Source organism: Amblyomma maculatum, chromosome 1 (genome assembly GCF_055883805.1).
Source record: "Amblyomma maculatum isolate TAMU_Amacu chromosome 1, ASM5588380v1, whole genome shotgun sequence".
NCBI classification, from domain to species: domain Eukaryota; kingdom Metazoa; phylum Arthropoda; class Arachnida; order Ixodida; family Ixodidae; genus Amblyomma; species Amblyomma maculatum.
In genome coordinates, this window is record NC_139344.1 from 229,008,168 (window position 1) to 229,026,587 (window position 18,420).

An 18,420-nucleotide genomic window follows, 5' to 3' on the forward strand; every position below is an offset into this window, starting at 1 on the left:
TTCTGTTGGGTCCGCAGTGTCGTGAATTGCCACCGTAAAAAATACACGAAAGAGAGACAGCTGTCACTCTTGACGAGTCCTTTACGAATTACCCTGAGTGAGTGCAGCTCGATCGCACTGTTATTCGCGTCTCCAACCAGTAAAATATTGACTGGAAATGTCGAGCACTTGGAAGATCAATTGTTTTGTTTGTAATTATTTAAACATTATACGACAGAAAATAAGGAATCATCCATGCAGACAGGTTACTTGTGTGAAGAATTAAACGGCATGGGAAAGTAGTGAGCTGCTATCTTCGTTATGATTGAATTTGAGAAGAGCAATGTGTCCTTTGTTGGAATTTCTCCTCGGGCTGACACGAAGTACGAGCTCCCTGTTCTGCGCTCACAGCCGCGCGGCTGAAATCTTTTCTAATCCGGCAAGCGGATTTGTGGAAAGACGAAAAACGTCTGAAAGAAACGTACACGCCGGAGTTGGAAAATATCTCACAATCAGCTGTGTAAATATTTGTGGGCGAGATAACGTAGTAAAGCAGTCCAATATGTCTGCCTTCTCTCAGCCACCCGCAGGACTTGTAGATGAAACCGAAAACTGCGTCAGGTGAAAACGTTCTCAGGAAGGAAGATAATTCCTGAACAAAGGGTAATTCTCAACTTGTTGCCAGCAGATGTTCGAGTTCTGAGCATCTGCGAAAGGGCGGCTCGTGTTTACCCGTGCTTGTGTGCTATATAAATGGCAACTTCAGTATACACGCCAAGGAGTGCACAAAGATGAGGAAGATAAACAATTTCGCGTGCGTTCTTTCGATTTGTGCTGCTTTCTAAAGACGAAGGTTTCAAGAACACACGAGAGAAGCGATTCAGGAGTCTTCGCTTTCACTTGTTTTTTATTGTGCCGTCTATTCCTGGGATGACATTTAATAGTTGACAGTGATTTTTCTTAAAGCAATGAAATATTCAGACGGTAACTCAATTTTTTACTTTAAGGAGCCAGTCATGGCGAAGTTCTGCCGCCTCACACTGGCACGTTGTCAGCGGAGCAGCTATGCAGTTGAGAACCGTGTATTTAGAGCGTTAGCTGTACTGCGTCCACTTGAGAGTTTAGCGTTATTCCTGGACCTAGCACCTGATACGTTCCACAGATGGCGCCACGTACTCGTGCGCCGCTCGCTACTTCATCTCGCGTTGTGCAGCAAAGATCGTCGTCTTCACCGTCGTGTCCAAACACGCGAGCACTATGCTATCGCAAGAGCCGATCAAACTGCAGCACATTCTCGCGCTGTGCAATGAACATCGTCGTCTTCAAGTTCCATCTGCTCCGCTCCTTAATTTAATCTATGTGCCACACATATACGCCATGTAGCAAAAGAAAGAGATCGCAGCCATGCCAGACTGGCTGTCTAGATCATCGAACAACGAGAAGTCCGTTACCGTGAAGTTTACCAAGCGCGGAAGAGAGCCCATATAGAAGCGACAGCACCGACTGCGGCTGCGGACGATGGCTAACTCTCGTGAAACTTGGTTCAAAGATAGTTGAACCTCTACAATTTTTTTAACCAACCAAGAAGAGACGCACAAGTGGAGGGGCAGCCGACTGACGTACTTTATTGTGGAGGACGAATTTTGCGGCGAACTTCTGGTTTAGTTGTCCGAGTAATCGCGGCCAGCTCGAAGGTTGGGGCGCTCAGGCGAGAATCACGATGAACATAACGAGGTACTCCTCAAAGCGGACGTTCACCACGCCATTCTTCTGGCGGTCGAAGCGGCGAAAGGCGTCCGAGGCGCCCTTGATGAACATGCAGCCCTGGATGAACTCGTCAAAGTAGAGCTTTCCGCCGCGATTGAAGCGGCGCATCATCATCGCGTGCAAGCGGTCGCTGAGATTGTAGTTGCACTGCTTGTACGCGGCCCTCATGTCGGTGATGTCCATGGTCCCAACGTTGGTCGGGTCGTGGTGTCGGAACGCGTTAGACCAGTCGGTCACGTAGCGGTACAGTTCACTAAACTCGTCGAAGTTGATGGTGCCGTCATGGTTCCGATCGAACAGAGCCACGAGCATCTTAGCCGTCTCCATGTTGAATGGCCGCCAGGTGCCGGACGACAGGGCCATCTGCAGCTCGCGATAGTCGATCGCGCCATTGTGGCCTTGGTCGGCGGCCAGGAAGGTGTTGCGCAGGGACGCCTGATTTAACGGCTGACCTCCGATGTGCGCCATGGCTGCCTTCGCCCAAGCTGTCTCCTCGATTCCTCGTCTTCGCCGCGCGCCGGCACCAGCGGGCGCGTGATGCAGGCTCGCGTGGGTGCAGTGCGCGAAGTTGCACAAAAAAAAAAAAAAAAAAAAAAAAAAGAATCGTTCACGCGATCGGCACGCCAATTCGGCATTCTTGCGTGCCGACGACGACAACGTAAAGGGATCTCGCCACTTTGGCAATCAGCAATCAGGATCGCTTGCGAGCCGGGCGACAAAATTACGTACTTCATCACAGCGTGCCATCGAACGTTCGACGACACCCAGTGAGCTCGCACGCATTCCTTTCCTTTATTGGCCCTTAAGAGCCAAATTTACGCGTTAGGCTTGACGCAAGGGAGACTCGGCCTTGAACGGGAATAAACTGGTGCTGCCGGTGCGCTCAGGAAGTTTAGAAAACCGGCAAAAATGAGGAGGAAGCTGGGCTGCTGCTAAAGCAGCCCGCTGATGCGAGCTAAACAGCAGCTGCGCGTGCCTCTCTTTGCTCAGCGGAAATTTTCAGGCAGGCGGACCATACATCACGCCGGCGCACAGAACAGGCGCCCTCCGCCTACGCCGTCTAGATGTCCACTGAGGCCAAAGCCGAGCCGTGGGCGTTATGCGCCGCGTCAGAACTTTCGGCCTGCGTAGCCCGCCACTCCGCTACGTTTCTCTCTTTACTCCTGTTCTGTTAGATGTTTTTTGCGCTTGCCCGCTTTTTTATAGACCCGCTCACAGGCACAGGCGCCCTGAGAAAAGTACTTAAGCTGCGAAAGAAAGCCACGCGGGACTTTTGGCTATCTAATGCAATAGATGACGAAGATTTTTTCTCTTTCTTCCTGTCGCGTGAATAAGACATATAATAAATCACTTTGAAATGATGCTGCTCTCTCGACATCATTATAGATTAGTCATGAGAGCTTAATTTCAAATTCTTGTTTTGTGTTGACTTTTCTATTCGCCTACTGTTCTGAGAAGTAAACGGCCACGTAAGCATCAATAATGTTGTATGACAAGCATTTTGGTGTCCCGTGCAAGTGATGTGCGAACGGGTCCAATATGGATGCCTATTCACTAGTCAGCTAGGAACAAAAAGTTTAATTTGGAGGAAGAAAAAAAAAAAGGACACCTTTACATTGTCCCTTTTTCCTCGGTAAATTGAGTCAGTCAGCAAGCAAGTCCTACGATTTCTCAGAAATCAGGGTGTGCCTGCCGGTATGGTATATCCAAGCAGCTGGTTTACACATCAAATAAAGTGTCGAAAGGCCTTGCACCGAAAATATATCAACGGCGAAACAAAATAAGTATAAGAATAAAAGAGACAGCTCACTGAATAGTAAAGTTGTTGGGTCGCACGGGAACCATCTCCAGAGAGCGCAGATGTTAAATATTTTTTTTTTTTCTTTCTGTTCAACGTCAATATTGAAGCAGCTGCTCCGACCACATACGAGGGAGGCGATTCTTGCGAGCCAGATTAAAAATTGATTTTCAGCCAAGGAGATTCATGGCAGTGTGCGCGAGTGCAGCTAGACTCTAGCGTGTAAACACTACTTTCGTCATATGACTGGCACATACCACCCCATACCACACACAAACACCAGAAGGGAATTCCGGGAATAGTGTAAGAATCGGCCAGCTGCGAGCAAATGCACGGCATCTTGCGAAAAAAGGGAGGAAAGGGGATATGAAATGATTTGTAGCGCTCGGTTTCGTATACCGTCGGCTCATTTCTGTTTTCTCACTAACCCTGGCGCTTTTGTCGAGGCCCATCCCACTGATGGGTCTCGAAAAAGAAGTAAAAAGACGCATAAAACAAACTGTATTGATTACTGACGCAGATTATCGAGACATGCGGCTTCGCCCTTTCTCTCTTTCTGCGTGTCGGTGCCAATGCTAAAAGAATTGTGCGTTTTGTTCTCTTTTCAGGCAACGGCTTCATAGAAGGACGGGAGCTGGACAACTTTCTCCGCGAATTTGTTTCCAGCGTCAGCCTGTCAGATGTAGGACCGGAGGTAAAGGCCAAATCTTTCTCTTTCGTCGTTGTTTCCTTTGTTGCTGTCGTTGTTTTTTTTTATGTTTTGCTAGCATTCTTGATCTGTAGCCTGTCAAATTGTGCCTTCTAAGCCATGGCAGGGTAGGGTGCAGGACGACAATGTGAAAGAAGTGAAAAAAACGCAAAAGAATGTATTTACGTGGCCGCCGAAGTTTGCTTTGCGCAGCAAAGGGCGCGAGGATTTGAAAGGAGCCCTCCTTCTACCCACAACGCCCTGCGTATCACTTAGTTCCAGCAAAACACTGCTGCATTCAGGTGCACTTCCGTTGGCGAAACACTGGTGGCCGTACTCGGGACAAACAGGAGTATCCCCATAACACCTGTTTCTTTTTCTTTTTTTCTGATAGTTTTGCAGAAAAGCAAACTTGATGGCTACAACCACGAAGGACGAACAGCAGTTGAAGAAAAACGAGAAAAGAAACAAACAAGCATGCTCGAAACTTTTGACTCCGTCAATCATTTGTTCCATTTTGAATTCCTTTCGGAGACGACGTGTGAGCAACCAGCATTGCTTTTTTTTTATATCGATAACTTTTCTAGCTTAAAATTTAAAAAACTGAAGCGGCCACTCGCATCTGTCAGATCGTTGCCATATTTATACTTTAGTGCATCATCACTCTCTACGTTCACGAACAAAATAAATGGGCAGGACCATCCTCTAACCTCTATTTAAAGAGTTCTTAACATTTCAGTTAAAATGGCGCGTTTCTTGTATTTTAAGGACGTGTACGAAAGAATAAGACCAAAACGGTCGCCATTTCAGGGTCAAACAAGACTTCATTGATTATCTGAGTACGTCTGTGGATGGCATTCATATCCTCTTGGTTGGGTACAGTGAATACTGGCATACTGAGGTGCTTCATAAATCATGGCATCTAAAACCGATCTCTCGGTGGAACCGAAACGCGGTTTCAAGTTTTTTTTCTTTTTCTTTCTTCCTCCATTAGTCCTGGAAGCGTTTTCCTTTGTGTTCAGTCTGCGTCAGCGCGAAATAGAGCCGTGGTATGAGCAATGCAGGCCCAGAAAGGGGCTGCCATTTCTTTCTGGCGCTCCATTGGAAAACGCTGAATGGTTCTCCCTTTAAAGAACGCCTTCGAGCAGAACTCCAACCCGCCTACGCTGGTGGCGCTCATGACTCATTTCTGCCGCCGGCAGCCCCAAATGAGGTCGACAGAAAGCAGCACCGACACCTCGTGAGACGGCTCATTTATTAGAGGTAAAACTTCAACACGCTTCCTCAGTACCGGCAGAGAGTAGCGACTCGGGCCCCGCCTACGATTCAAGGGTCATGCCGAAAGCAAAAGGCGCTGTAGTCAATTGTTTTCCTCCGATTCCGGCGCCTTAAAAAATGGACGGTTCAGTGTGAGCCGCATCAAAATGGGACAATGTTTTGCGGGATCTTGCGCTTTCATTTAATTATACCAAAGCATGCAACTACTGGGGCATTGTGTATAGGCTTGTATAACCCACCGTTACGGACACCAGAAACTTTCGCATCCCACTGCAGATGGCCTGAATTGGTACTGGCAGTAACCTACCTTGCTGACCAGTTCAAGAATATCTTTGCATGTACGAAAGTGAGGTATGTTTGACTTAAGACGCCTATGTGTGAGTGCGGGGATGGGGGGAGGAAAGCCCACACATGACCAGGGTTCTCATTTCCGACAGACTTGCGCACAAACATCATTCTTTCTTTATTGAGGGAAAATCTTGACCGCACGCTAGTCGTCCCAAAACAATTGTCTGCTGATCGTTCTTTCCATATAATATGTGAAAAACGACTGGATGCATCAGAAAAATCACTTTCGTTAAAAAGCCAATAATAAAACTCGCTACGCACAAAAAAAAATGAAGTGACAATGAAAGATGAAACTTCATCTCTTTTCCTAGATTCTACAGCTCAATAAACAATCCTCTCGTAGACGCACTGAGACGGAGCTATTGGTGGTGGGCAAAAATGTTCGTCGCTACAAGTATTGGTGCCCCATTTAACCTTTTTCTGTGCGTTTTCTTTACATCGTCTTCATTTACCGTTTTGCTTCTTTGTACACGAAGGGACGTCAACACCATGTATATCACTCGTTTGTCCCGGGGACAAAACTGTCTCCAGCCAATTTTCAAACCTGGGCCATCGCAAAAGAAAAAAAGGAAGCTAGCTCGGCGATTTTAAACCAATCATTCGATGAAAAACTTCCTATGACATTTCCACACTGCGAAGAGGGTCCCAGCTGCACTCGTTAATACGCTTTTGATAAAGACGGAAGTAGAAGGATTTCGTAGAGCGACAGCTCTTAACCAACCTAACTCCAACGACGTTGCTCTTAAGTACGCGGTATCGCTCGGTCTCAGCGCGAAGTTCCACAGCGGGCGTAATATAAGTTTTCATTCTCTTCTTGTTCGATTGGACTACACCACGGCAAAAGCGCCAACCAGCAAAGGGAACGTTCGGTTCGTTCGGCCTCACAACTGTGACGGAAGAAAATCGTTTTTTTTTTTTTTTCTCTCCACAGCATACACGTGTGCCGATAAAGAGGTAAAAATAGCTTCGCGTTCCTTCTAGTAGAGAAATACCTCGTCCAGGAGCAGCCCTCATGATGCAGAGAAAACAAAAAGGGTAAATTACTTCGCCGTCTTTTTACGTTCATTCGTTCGTTCATCGTTTCTTTTTCGTCCTTTTTTTTTTCCTTTCTTTCTTTCTTGAGGGCTCCGAAAATTTCGACCACCTCGGGTTCTTTAACGTGCACTGACATCGCACAGCGCACGGGCGCCTTGCTTTTCGCCTCCATAAAAAAGCGGCCGCCGAGGCCGGGATTCGATCCCGCATCCTTAGGCACAGTCGTCGAGTTCCTTCCTTCCTTCCTTCCTTCCTTCCTTCCTTCCTTCCTTCCTTCCTTCCTTCCTTCCTTCCTTCCTTCCTTCCTTCCTTCCTTCCTTCCTTCCTTCCTTCCTTCCTTCCCTCCTTCCTTCTCTCCTTCCTTCCTTCCTTCCTTCCTTCCTTCCTTCCTTCCTTCCTTCCTTCCTTCCTTCCTTCCTTCCTTCCTTCCTTCCTTCCTTCCTTCCTTCCTTCCTTCCAGTTAGGGTAGTTAGGGTACTATAACTGCACGGCTCAAAAAGTGCACCATATTTCCCCATCTGTGTTCGAATCATTTTACGCGCGTGTGATCAAAATAATCCGGTCATTTTTAGGCTCAAGACGTATGCGTTCTGTCAATCGGCGTTTTGAGCAAAGAAGAGATTCCTTCATACTCACAGGACTGTTCCTCGTCAAGATTGCGTACTATTCCCGGCGCTGCTTGAGCTAATAAAAAATCCAAGGACAGGTTGTGAGTACCTCCAACAAATTCGCCCAACACGTACGCTAATCAATCTATTACAATTATGATATCCTTTTTGTGGAAGACGTAATTGATTCTTTCTTTCCTACGCGTCTCTCATTGTCTGAGTCGCTTTGGGGCGTTATACCCCCATAAAACCAAACCTTTATTTCCCTCTTTATGACGTCAGAATACCAATGCAGTGCTATACCTCTGCTACGCTGCGAGTGAACGATCTGAGAGGAGAGGGTCGAAACTCATCGCATGAAACGGGAGGGAAGCCGCAGGGAAAAGACTGCTCACCCGAAAGATTTCCACCCGGCTCAGAAAAACCGCCTCAGGGCCCGATAAGAAAAATAACGGGCTACTCATTCATAGACGACACGCTTTAGGCAGAGCATGCGGTGTAGTGCCACTTATTTAGTTCCTTTTAGTATCTATACGCAATGCGTGAAGCTCACACTTCACGCGCACGAGTAAGGCACTGAGCTGACCTTTTTTGGAGCTTAATTATTGAATGTATCCTCGCTATTATATTTCGAAACGCCACATGAAGCGGCACGGCACAGTTCGGTTGCTAGTCAACTGCGGCATCACGAACGAAAACTCTGCACAGGGCGGGGCGAAACAATCGCGCGCTGAAGGTAAGGGAGTGTGCGATCGATATGAAAATCATTGCCGAATAAACAAATAAAAAAAGTCGTGCATATAATCATGAGGTGTAGTTCGGCAGTGAGAGGGGTGTGTACTTATCGCTTCGCTGAACACCGTAATAGAGGCTGCAGCTGCGAAGATAGCTTCGCCATTCACGCAACTGATGAACTGCAGCGGTTATGCGGCTATAAGTGCATGGTCTTTCTCATACAGTGCTGTGTGGATACCCGTTTTAGAGAGCAAAGGGGAAAAGCGCAAACCGGGCGATGCTAACACCGCTTCCGATAGTGCATGGTGTCCACTTTCAAGAAGCGCCATTGTTCATATTGTAAGTATGCACGCTGCTAACGATTCATTGCGGCCACTATTCAAGCCACATCAGGCCGCACATTCAGGTAAACTCAATGGCCAATGCGTTCTCAACCCCATTCAACGTGTATTCGGAATAGGTTTTTCATTCACTATACAATTTATAAAACTTTATTATGATATACTGCAGTTATCGATGGTAAAGATTAGGTTGGCTATTTATTTTTATAGTTTCAGAAAGCAGTCGATACTGTCTCGCGCCCGGTAATAATGCAGAGGCTTCAGAACCTAAACATTAATGAAACTGCTCCCGCTTAGATTACAAACTATATCTAACCGTTATGGAAATAGAAGATAGTCTTAAATGGTACTTCCTCGAGTTAAGATTCAGTTACATCCTCCTGGGGCCCAGCACAGAGCTGGGCACTTTCCTCTTCCTTATTTTTAGCAGACATTTCAAATGGAATAACCTCTAAAACGTAATTGTATGCCGATTATAGTGTTCTGCATTCCGTTATCACCAATGAGACGCGGTGTACACATCCTCAGGATGGTGTCTGTCGTATACAGAAGAGTGTTTTTGGCAAAAGCGCTTGTTTTTGAACAGTAAAAAGTGTGCTCAAGTTAACTTTACGAGAAATTCAACACGATTTCTAATAGGTACATTATGGAAAATCAAATTATCAGCAACGAATCAAATTACAAATACTTGGGTTGGGTATTGTTAGTAAGAAGGGAAGGCCGCACTCAGTAACGTCTCTGTCCGTCTCTTTAACACATCCCTGTCTGCCTAAGCAGCGCATCTTTTCAAATTCCATTAGAAAGCTTTAGTATAGCGGGCTTTGCGTGATTGCGTGCTTATAGCGGAATAGTAAAGTGCACAGGTGCAGAACGCTAACGTTGAACGCTAACGCCGCGTTATGAGTGACCTTGCTTCGACGAACAAGTTGAGGCTGTAATTCAGTACAGTCTTTGAAATAATTTCGCGATTCTGGCCCGCCACAGCCTAATGGGGCCTCCGTCAACTATGTTACCGTCTGCGACGATTGCGAAAGGTGCACAACTGGTAGGAACAAAACAGAAATCGGTTTGGAGCTTAGCGAGGGTGTTTTATTCATTTCAACAATTTAATACGACATTTTAGAATAAGTTCATAGAAACATTTCCAGCACTGCATCTCATCTAAAAGAATATATACTTGTTCTAGCGGTTTTTACTTTGCATTTGTTTAAATAGATGGCGCTACTAGGTTTATGCTGCTTTTTGCACATAATTTTATTTGCCGAGGCATAGCTTGGGGTTTTTGATAGCGGATATGGGTGTTACTGTGTTTATTGGCTCTAAAAGACTCTGATATATAATATTTTAGCAACTACTCAGCTGCAGTAACCCCCAATGATAAAGAGCATTTTGCCTCTATGCTGTGTGCGGTGCGCTAACATAATTTTTGTTAATTCCAATTTCCCGCTAAGACTATAGTAAAACTCTCTCTTATTTGCAGGTGCTGAACATTGGCTCCCTTTTTTTTAAACAGTTTTTGGCTCCCGTAGAATGCATAATGCATTAATATGCAACGAAGAGCAATGGCCGCGGTGAACATAGCATCGCTCTAGGCTTTGACGGTAGCGCGACCTAAAGTGAAAAGCAGCAGAGGAATCTTAATTCCACCTCTCATATCTCCCTTCCAATATTCCTCTTCAAAAGCAATATTTGGGAAAAGAGGGGGGGGGGGGGGGGCATCAAGTTATTTTTATGCCATATGTTTTTATATCATGGGAAAAACGTGTTTTATGGCACCTTTTGAGAAAATATTGCGATTAATATATTGTTCTCCACTCTTCTTCGTCTCCAACCTGTCTCAAGAATAAGATTTTATCATTCCTATACTTAAAATCATTTTGCACCCAAAGAAATTGAACAGCCCATGAATTGCGTCATTTCTTTTTTGCATGAAACATTCCGGTAGAGATCGCTGCAGATGCCAGTTTTACAGTTCAGCGCCCGATAGCACATGTGGCTCGCTGTTTTGGACCATGGCTTGGACCTTGTGCGGGGACTGTGGACCGACACTTTGATGTGGAGCGAAAAGTGCTCGTGCACTAAACCCATTGTGCGCTGCCGTAGAAATGAAATTTACCCCAGCAATTATAAATTGGTTTAATGGAAAGTTAATATGCTCCGTTTTCTATACCTACAAAATATGTGGACACTTCTAACGGTTGACTTTAGTTTATAAGATGGGTATAAACGCCTTTCATTTAAGTTTTCTCTCTATATATTAGAAAAACGCCGAATGTAGATCGACTTGACGGTACGGCAACGTATTTTATCCTTAAAATCATGTCTTTTTTTCTCCCAGTGTTAGTAGTGATTAGCACAAATCGAACGTCTTTTTGTTACCGTAACAGAACGCCCAACATTGCATGCCCAGCAAATTCAAGTTCCAGTGGACTCTTTCTCGCAAGCGGTTTGCAGTCATTTGGAGGCAACTAGCGGCAGCACACGGCTTCCAGGCATATGACGTTGTCTAGCGAGCGCGTAGTCACACCTGCCAGGTTTCGCGATTTTCGATGACTTTATGCAAATATACGACCGGAACAAAAATCTCCGGGGAACTCTCCAGGGTTTGGATCAAAGTTTCTGATCTAGCGCCAAAACTACCTGGAAGGTCAGTCGACTGACAGTGAAGTTTTCCCGCGAGCTCCCCGACACGATGGCGTCATAAGCATTGATGCAGTCTACAGCATCAATGCTTATTCAATGGTCGCTCAGGCTAGCCGTGTGTGTACGCGGGGCTGTATGAGGTTTTCTCTTCTTGCATTAAAGCATTAACTACCGCTTGTCGGCAGTATTTTGCTTCCGAAGGCTATTTCGAATTATTATAATTTATAATGAAGGCTTTGAGTGGAATTCATTAGAATGACAATTTTTCACGAGTTCCGCGTGACCACCAGCTGACGTTAACAGATGAAACGTTGGATATGTGACAGTACGTCAAAGATGTGCTGTATTTGTGAATGCGACATATTCTCCAAGCTCGAAGAGTGATTTCACGTACCGTAATCATGTTGTAAACACTAGATAACGACTTCCGTAGTGGCGAGATGAGCAGACATGCATTCATCCGCGCATTTTCCATATAGGTGTCCGAAACTCTTTCTCCGCGGAGCGCATGCGAACAGATGTAAACGGGATTTGATAGGGTCACATGAGATGCATATAGAGGGAGGCAATGAATGAATGAATGAATGAATGAATGAATGAATGAATGAATGAATGAATGAATGAATGAATGAATGAATGAATGAATGAATGAATGAATGAATGAATGAATGAATGAATGAAATAGTGGAGAGAAAGAGGGTGGCATTTGCCACTTTGAATATCTCGCAACACTAATAGTAACATACTGGTGAGCTGGAAATGCATAAGGGGTGCGGCACAGGAAGAATGCGGCTTCTGTTCCGTTCTGAATAAGGCAGCCATCAAAACCGCCTTAGATATTGCATCCTTGGGTTGCCAAGACTTTTACCTCCCTTCTATCTTCAGATTTCCTTAATGCCTTCCCGTCCCGGTGAACCTGGCTGGTATGTGCTGTGCACTTATGGAAGCCTTAAGCTTGAACTCATAGTTTCCGCTCCATTACGCACTATACTTGTCGGTGGCTGCTTCCCATGCCAGGTTCTATGCGTTGGAATAACTTGAAGAGCCAAGGCGTTTCGCGCAGGCTATGTAAAACACGTTCAGAAAAAGGTCATTTCGTGGCGGTCCAGCGGTTCGGCTCAGCCGACCCTTGCGACGTCGGAGCATAAAACGCCAAGTACCACTCGACCGATTCAAAGTACCAAGCACCTTAACAACAGCAAGAATCTTTATATAGGCGAAATTCCGAAGTCTGCGGTTTCTTTAAGCCCAGCGTCTGGTCCCAAATCACCTTCATACAAAGCGGCATCAGGTAACCTGTTCGAAGCCAGCCCTCGCGAAATAAGACCCTCTACAGAAATGCGCCAACACAAAATATGAGAGTAAAACTGCAGAAACGCATACAAAGAAAAAAAAACGCAAGAGACGAGAGAGAAACTGGGGCGTTATATTGCTTGTGCAGCTTAGAGCCGACCGATGCGCTGCAACTCAAGACAAGGAAAAACGTCATTGACTGCACTCATTGAGGTCTTGAATGCCATCTCACGAAGGGACGCCAGCAATACGGCAGTGAAACGCTTTTTGTGAAGCTGCCGCGCTCGTCAGTGATACCGACTGCGCACTTTCTTCGGCCAGCTACCGAGCGGCCCACTCGGGAAGCTTTATGGTCATGGTCCCGTGCCAGACAAAACACCATTGGCATCGTGTAGCCGCACCGCTCATTGGCATTTCTCCAGACGTGCGCCGTTGATAACCCCCTTGAGCGTAAGAATGCGTTTTCATTCTCTTTTGCCAGAAACCCGGGCTATGTCTCTTATGCCCCAAGCACCGTCAGCAGAAGACGTTTAGATAAGAAGAAAGCCGATTCTGTCTTCACCTCATTCCCCAAGAAAATGAGACGCGCTTGTTTCCAAGAGCTTTTCTTTCGCGGAGAATTCCTCTCTTCCACTGGCTTCTCCTTTTCCTAGCCACTAGTCAAGAACAATATTGGAAATATCACAATACATATCTTAACGCAGTACGTTTCTTCACAGCAAGTTTCTGCGCTGCGCTACGGAGTGGTGTTCAGTTCGATGAGCTGATATCGTTGCATCGTTTTTATTTTTATTTTTTTTTTTTTTGCAAATGTATCCCTCGCATGACTTTTTCTAGTTAGCTTTAGTTTGATTCTATAATTTTTAATCTCGAGAAGTTTCATGAAAAAGCAGCTACTGACAAAAGTACACATTGAATGGGTGTCCACAGGAAGACGAGATTCCTGGAAGCCAGTAAAGGTCAAGGACACAGGTAGGGTCAAGGAATGATTGGGGCTTGCGTGGAACAGTTTCCTACTTAGAGCCTTAGAGCATGGTTCTTGTACAGGACCTTATTGGCTGCTCGATAGCGAAAACAATTCAGTGGACATACAGACGAAACCATTTAAGTGGAACCGTACTGGATAAAAAGAGCCCAGGAAAAACAAATGGCTCACGCTTCAGGGTGAGCGCAGGAGCTGAAAGAGAACGCAACTGCACGAGCGAGCTTTCCATACGCCTCCCGTCAGGTTTCCCCAAGCCCCGACGAAAGCGACAAACTGTTCACCTACCCGGCAGCACCCCTATGTTTGCGCCGATAGCCCTGGGCCAATCAAAAAACGACTTGGGGGTATCTCATTTTCCAATGCAGAGGGGAAGGGAAGGCAGGGTGGGAAAGAGAACTGGCGAACAAGAAATTGCTCATTATTGCACGGGAAAGAAAGAAAAAGAGCGGGGGTAGAAGGGAGGGGGTAACGCCGTTGTTGTTGTTTTTTTTTTCTTTTTAATTATTTCTGGTCTGTTTAGAAGGCCTGGCGATGAGGCGAACAATCCGTAGTGAGGATTCGCTGCTGCTACGGGACGGACGGACGCCAGACTGGAGCAGCGGTACCCTGCTCTTTTCACGTCATCCTGTTCGCAAAATAGCACTAAACGGGTCGTCGTTGTAGGTGCCTTCGAGCATGAGCCAAGTGGATAGGCTACAGCGGGCACAAGGGTACGGAGAGGTGTTTAGCATTAAAGATTGAGTCCGTTGTCTTAGGGTGAGCTGACCGGTCTTAAACTTTGCTATCTAACTACAATGGCGTTGTTCGTGCCAACAAATCACGGAGGAAATCAACTGACAACACTGGAAGACCATCTCCTCTAGTTTGCTTTTATACATTGATGACGCATAGAACGGGAAACTGTTACAAATCCGCAAACTTCGCATCCAGTTCCACCACCTGAGATGGTGGTGAAACTTCAGTGCGGTGCTTCAGTGCGGTGCTGGGTAGAGGCGTAAACTATGAGTAACACTGTGGTTTATGTGGCTGCAAAACCGTGCGCGTGCTAGCCGCCTTTTTCTAACAAAATGCGCCCTCGCTGAATGTCACAGTTTCATTTCGTTATTTCGTCAAGGGTAGACAAGGGAATAAGAAAGGAAGATTGCTGCCTGGTTCAGATGGCATTTTTTATTTCAGGCCGACCACAAGTTTCTTACTTCCTTTCGTTAATGAAACAGCGTCTACGGCAACACAGTTAGGACTCAGAGGATCGTCTTTCTAAATTCTTTTTCTCACCGCAACGTCTATACTCCGCAAGCGGCATTAACGCGCAGTAAACAAAAAAAAGTCAAAGAAACGTCATGGCACCGCCCGCTATGCTGCATGCGACATTAATGCTGCGTGAGCGACTTTCCCTTTCATTCCAACTTGCAGGCTTGAGCAGCATATCGCCTCGCTGCTCCCAGCTGTCAAGGTACCCACACGTTACTCTGCAGCAGAATCTCCGAGATATTGCATAACCCTTTGGAACCAAACTTTGTTTCCGAACTTTCCGTCGTTCACACACGCCTCCACGTCTCCGCCGCGCAACGTATCGAAAGAGAAGCGAGTGAACCAGAAGCAATGCCTGCTGTCATCCTTAGCCAGAGGGCTGACAGCCGAGAGCTGCCATATCTCCCTGTACGCCTACTGTGGACAGGAATACATTTTGAGTGAGAGAGCGAGGGTTTCACGTGCAATAGGTCCGCGGCTATGACGTCAATGTAATGTTTCGGCACCGGTGAAACTGGCTTAAAACATCGGCGCACCTGCGCCATAGCGGCTCCACCGTTCGACCAACACGAGAGCTTTGCGGGGTGGCGAAATGAAAATCCCGTCGCAGTGCCGAAAAGCGTATGGCGCATCACGCGAGAACGAATCAACCACCGGAACAGACCTCCATCCACTCCAGTAGGGAGCACAGCGTTCGGCCTACTCTGGCGGGGAGACAGCTAGCCCCGCCGGAAGCGGATCGCCCAGGGGCAGATACCGCTCCGGAAGCCGTGGACGACCAGGCGCCCCTTTTTTCTCCTTTATCCGACGAGGTCGCAGCGCACGGTAGCGAAGCGACAGAAGCGAGCAAGCGCGAGCCCTCGAACGTGCTGGCCGGCGGCGTGGAGAGCATTCTGAGCGCGCCTCTTCGCGCGGCAAAGCGGCCGCTCCTCCCAGGCACCGAGCGCATTCCACGCCAGCGAGCGTGCGTTTGCTGCGCACCACACAGACCCTGCACCTACAACAGCGCGCTCGCCTTGGATAAGCGAGTTTCATTTCGACAGTTCTGCCAACTGGAAAAGCGCTCGAGACAATACCGACCGGCTGGGGGGGCGGAAGCTTTATCAGCACGACGTTTTCTCGGCAGCCGATGCCGTATACGAACTGCTATTTTCATCTCAGTCTACCTCGTTTTATTTTTCGTTCCTATTTTTCTTCTTTGTTCCTAGAAAAGGCTGGGGATGAGGTGCTCGCAGGGGGAACAGGGTTGCGACCTGGAGGTGCTTCGCGCCGAAACGATGTTTCGTGTCACGCCGCAGTAAAGAGAATTACCGGCACCGCAATTACGCTGCTAGGATGCTAACCAGAGCAATGCCGTAAAGAAAGTTTTTATTTCGCGCGTTGACTTTGTAACGGGATTTTCTGCTGCTGCGAATCAGCGTAAATTTTACGGCGCAGGCAATGGCGTTAACGCCGCTGGTTTTTGTATTTTTCTCTCTTTTTTTTTATTTGCTTTCCAAACGTCTTTACGTCACGTCGTCGCCGACTAGTACACGCTTTACTACCACATGAACTACGATAAAAGTGCGATGCGCGTAAACGTATAATACGTCTGTGGAAGGCAGTGTTTCTGGGAGAGAGTCTCGGAGAGTTAGCTTGCTGAAAAAAAAAAAAAAAAAAATGAATGCCCGATTGCAGCTTTGCAACCAATAGTAAAAGTTATATTAGAAAAATGTCAGAAACAGGCTCGCGTGAAACGAGATACGTTCCGGTAGTGTTTTACGTCAGCAACTCGAACAGTGATCACCGTTTCGTTGCATACATTTCAGCAGTAAAACTGATTCCCCTCCCGAAAAGGACGCTACGGCCGATGGTAGGACGTAGGTATTTCTCGCTTCTCGTATCGAATCAGTCTAACTGCGCAGCCACATCTTCTCGGGCAAGTTTTACCCAGACATGCCATTTGTACAAATTTTGAGCCGTCTAAGAAAAAGATCAGAGGCATCTGATGATACGGCCTCGTGCGCGCTACGAAAACGGGTAGAAAACTCAGTCTTCGGTCGCGCCATAAGCGAAGGCCCTCATCTCCACACATCAGCGCAACGACTGGCGAAAGCGAGAAAATAACAAACACTGAGGAGCGTGCAACTGAGTGCAAGTCCTCGGCTTTGCGGCGTGTCTCAGTTTTCACACTATTGGACATGCGCGCGTTGCCTCCCATGTTACGTTATTGAGCATCGGAACAGTACCCGCATACTATTCCATTTCACTAACTTCGCGTTTCGAGCTGAAGGCGTTGTCAACCGGGGGACGAGAGCACGCGATCTCGTCGGCTGCTGGCGGGCCATGAGTAGGTGAGGCCCATTCCGCAAGAACCAGCCCCGATGGCCTGTGCGCCAACCTGGCTCACTGACGCGCGCTTGTGTGTGCGTAATCCGTGCAAACGGCAGCTGTAAAAAGTGCTCAGCGCGCGTAAAGGCGCAGTCCCCAGCGCGGCAGACGTGAGCTCATCCTACTCCGGCCGCGGCATAGCGAAGCATCATCCCCACAACGACTCCCATTACTCTGGCCACAGCGGCGCTGCTTCCCTCATTTTGTTCTCTTGTTGCCGCTTGTTTGGTATTCTCGTCTCTCTTCCCTTCTGTTTCTTTCTCTCTTCTTTAGTTGCTGCGTGAGCAATACTGATGCGCTGCTGTGATCCGCGAAACGTCGAATTTGTTTTATGTGTCGTTTTTACTCTTGGCTTGATTCGCTTGCTTATGATACTGCTAGGTTTATTAGTTAGCCCGCACCGCATTTCGAGTGGAGGTAGAAGCATCTTGCTGTTTGGTGTCTGTGAGCGGCTTTCATTAACGTGGGTGATCGATACTTCCAGTTAATTAAGTTCAGGTCTGTTCGTGGGAACATGATAGACCCGTAGATTCGCTGACTCGAAACAAGTGCAAGGATTTCGATCCGAAAAGGAGAAATTATTTGCGCGCTTAAAGGCAAGCTATTTGGATCAATATGCATTATCCGTCTAAAAAGCCTAGAAACAGGTTATTAAACCCGCTGAAAGTTTGCTGAAACATCAAGTGGTGCGAGCAATTCCTCTTATCTATATAAAAAAAAAAAAAAGAGGAAATATCACGCTGTGGAAACTCAGAATAAATTCTAGAAACCAGGTCAAAACACTGTGCCATTATTCAGGTCAATAAAGTGCTTGAGAAAATGTGAGATCCCCAGCGTCATGCCGTCATTATCTGAATACTTTGGGTGCCTCCGGCAAAAAAAAAAAAAAAAAAAAAGGAAAAAAAAGGAAAAAAAAAAAGTCACAAACAAAAGTCTACGAAAGAAGAACCAGTCGGAATTAGACAGAAGAGGAGGAATTCGCTAATTAGCGTACTACTTTTACGTTCTAGATTTTACATATATAGCTCTTTTAACTGATATGCAGCACGCTGTTGCAAAGCGGCTAGTTTTGTAGGACATGTTCTTCACGCAACATTAAAACGATGGAGTCTTAAACCACAAAACTAAAACGCTTCAATGGCAGAATGATTTTTTTATCAGTTATAATGAGTAGAAAGACTATAACATAATTTTAAGGGGATATTTTTGCCGCCTACGCTGTCGAGATAGTGTCAAGTGGCTTATTTGAAATGCAATGTTGCTGCGACTAGTGCAACTTCTAACGAAACAAGACATAAAAG

At 46.6% G+C, this 18,420-nt stretch overlaps 1 protein-coding gene and 1 pseudogene across 1 annotated transcript in view; one reads left to right on the plus strand and one right to left on the minus strand.

The window, feature by feature from the left end:
• The window catches only part of Cbp53E (Calbindin 53E), a 196,455-nt gene that overhangs the window by 126,157 nt on the left and 51,878 nt on the right, over positions 1-18,420 (plus strand). Inside the window, exon 2 of the mRNA XM_084590480.1 lies at positions 4,153-4,238. Within this exon, the coding sequence (XP_084446606.1) occupies positions 4,153-4,238 (86 nt within the window). The remainder of the gene's footprint in view (positions 1-4,152; positions 4,239-18,420) is intronic.
• LOC146205845 (programmed cell death protein 6 pseudogene) lies at positions 1,653-2,214 on the minus strand (annotated as a pseudogene).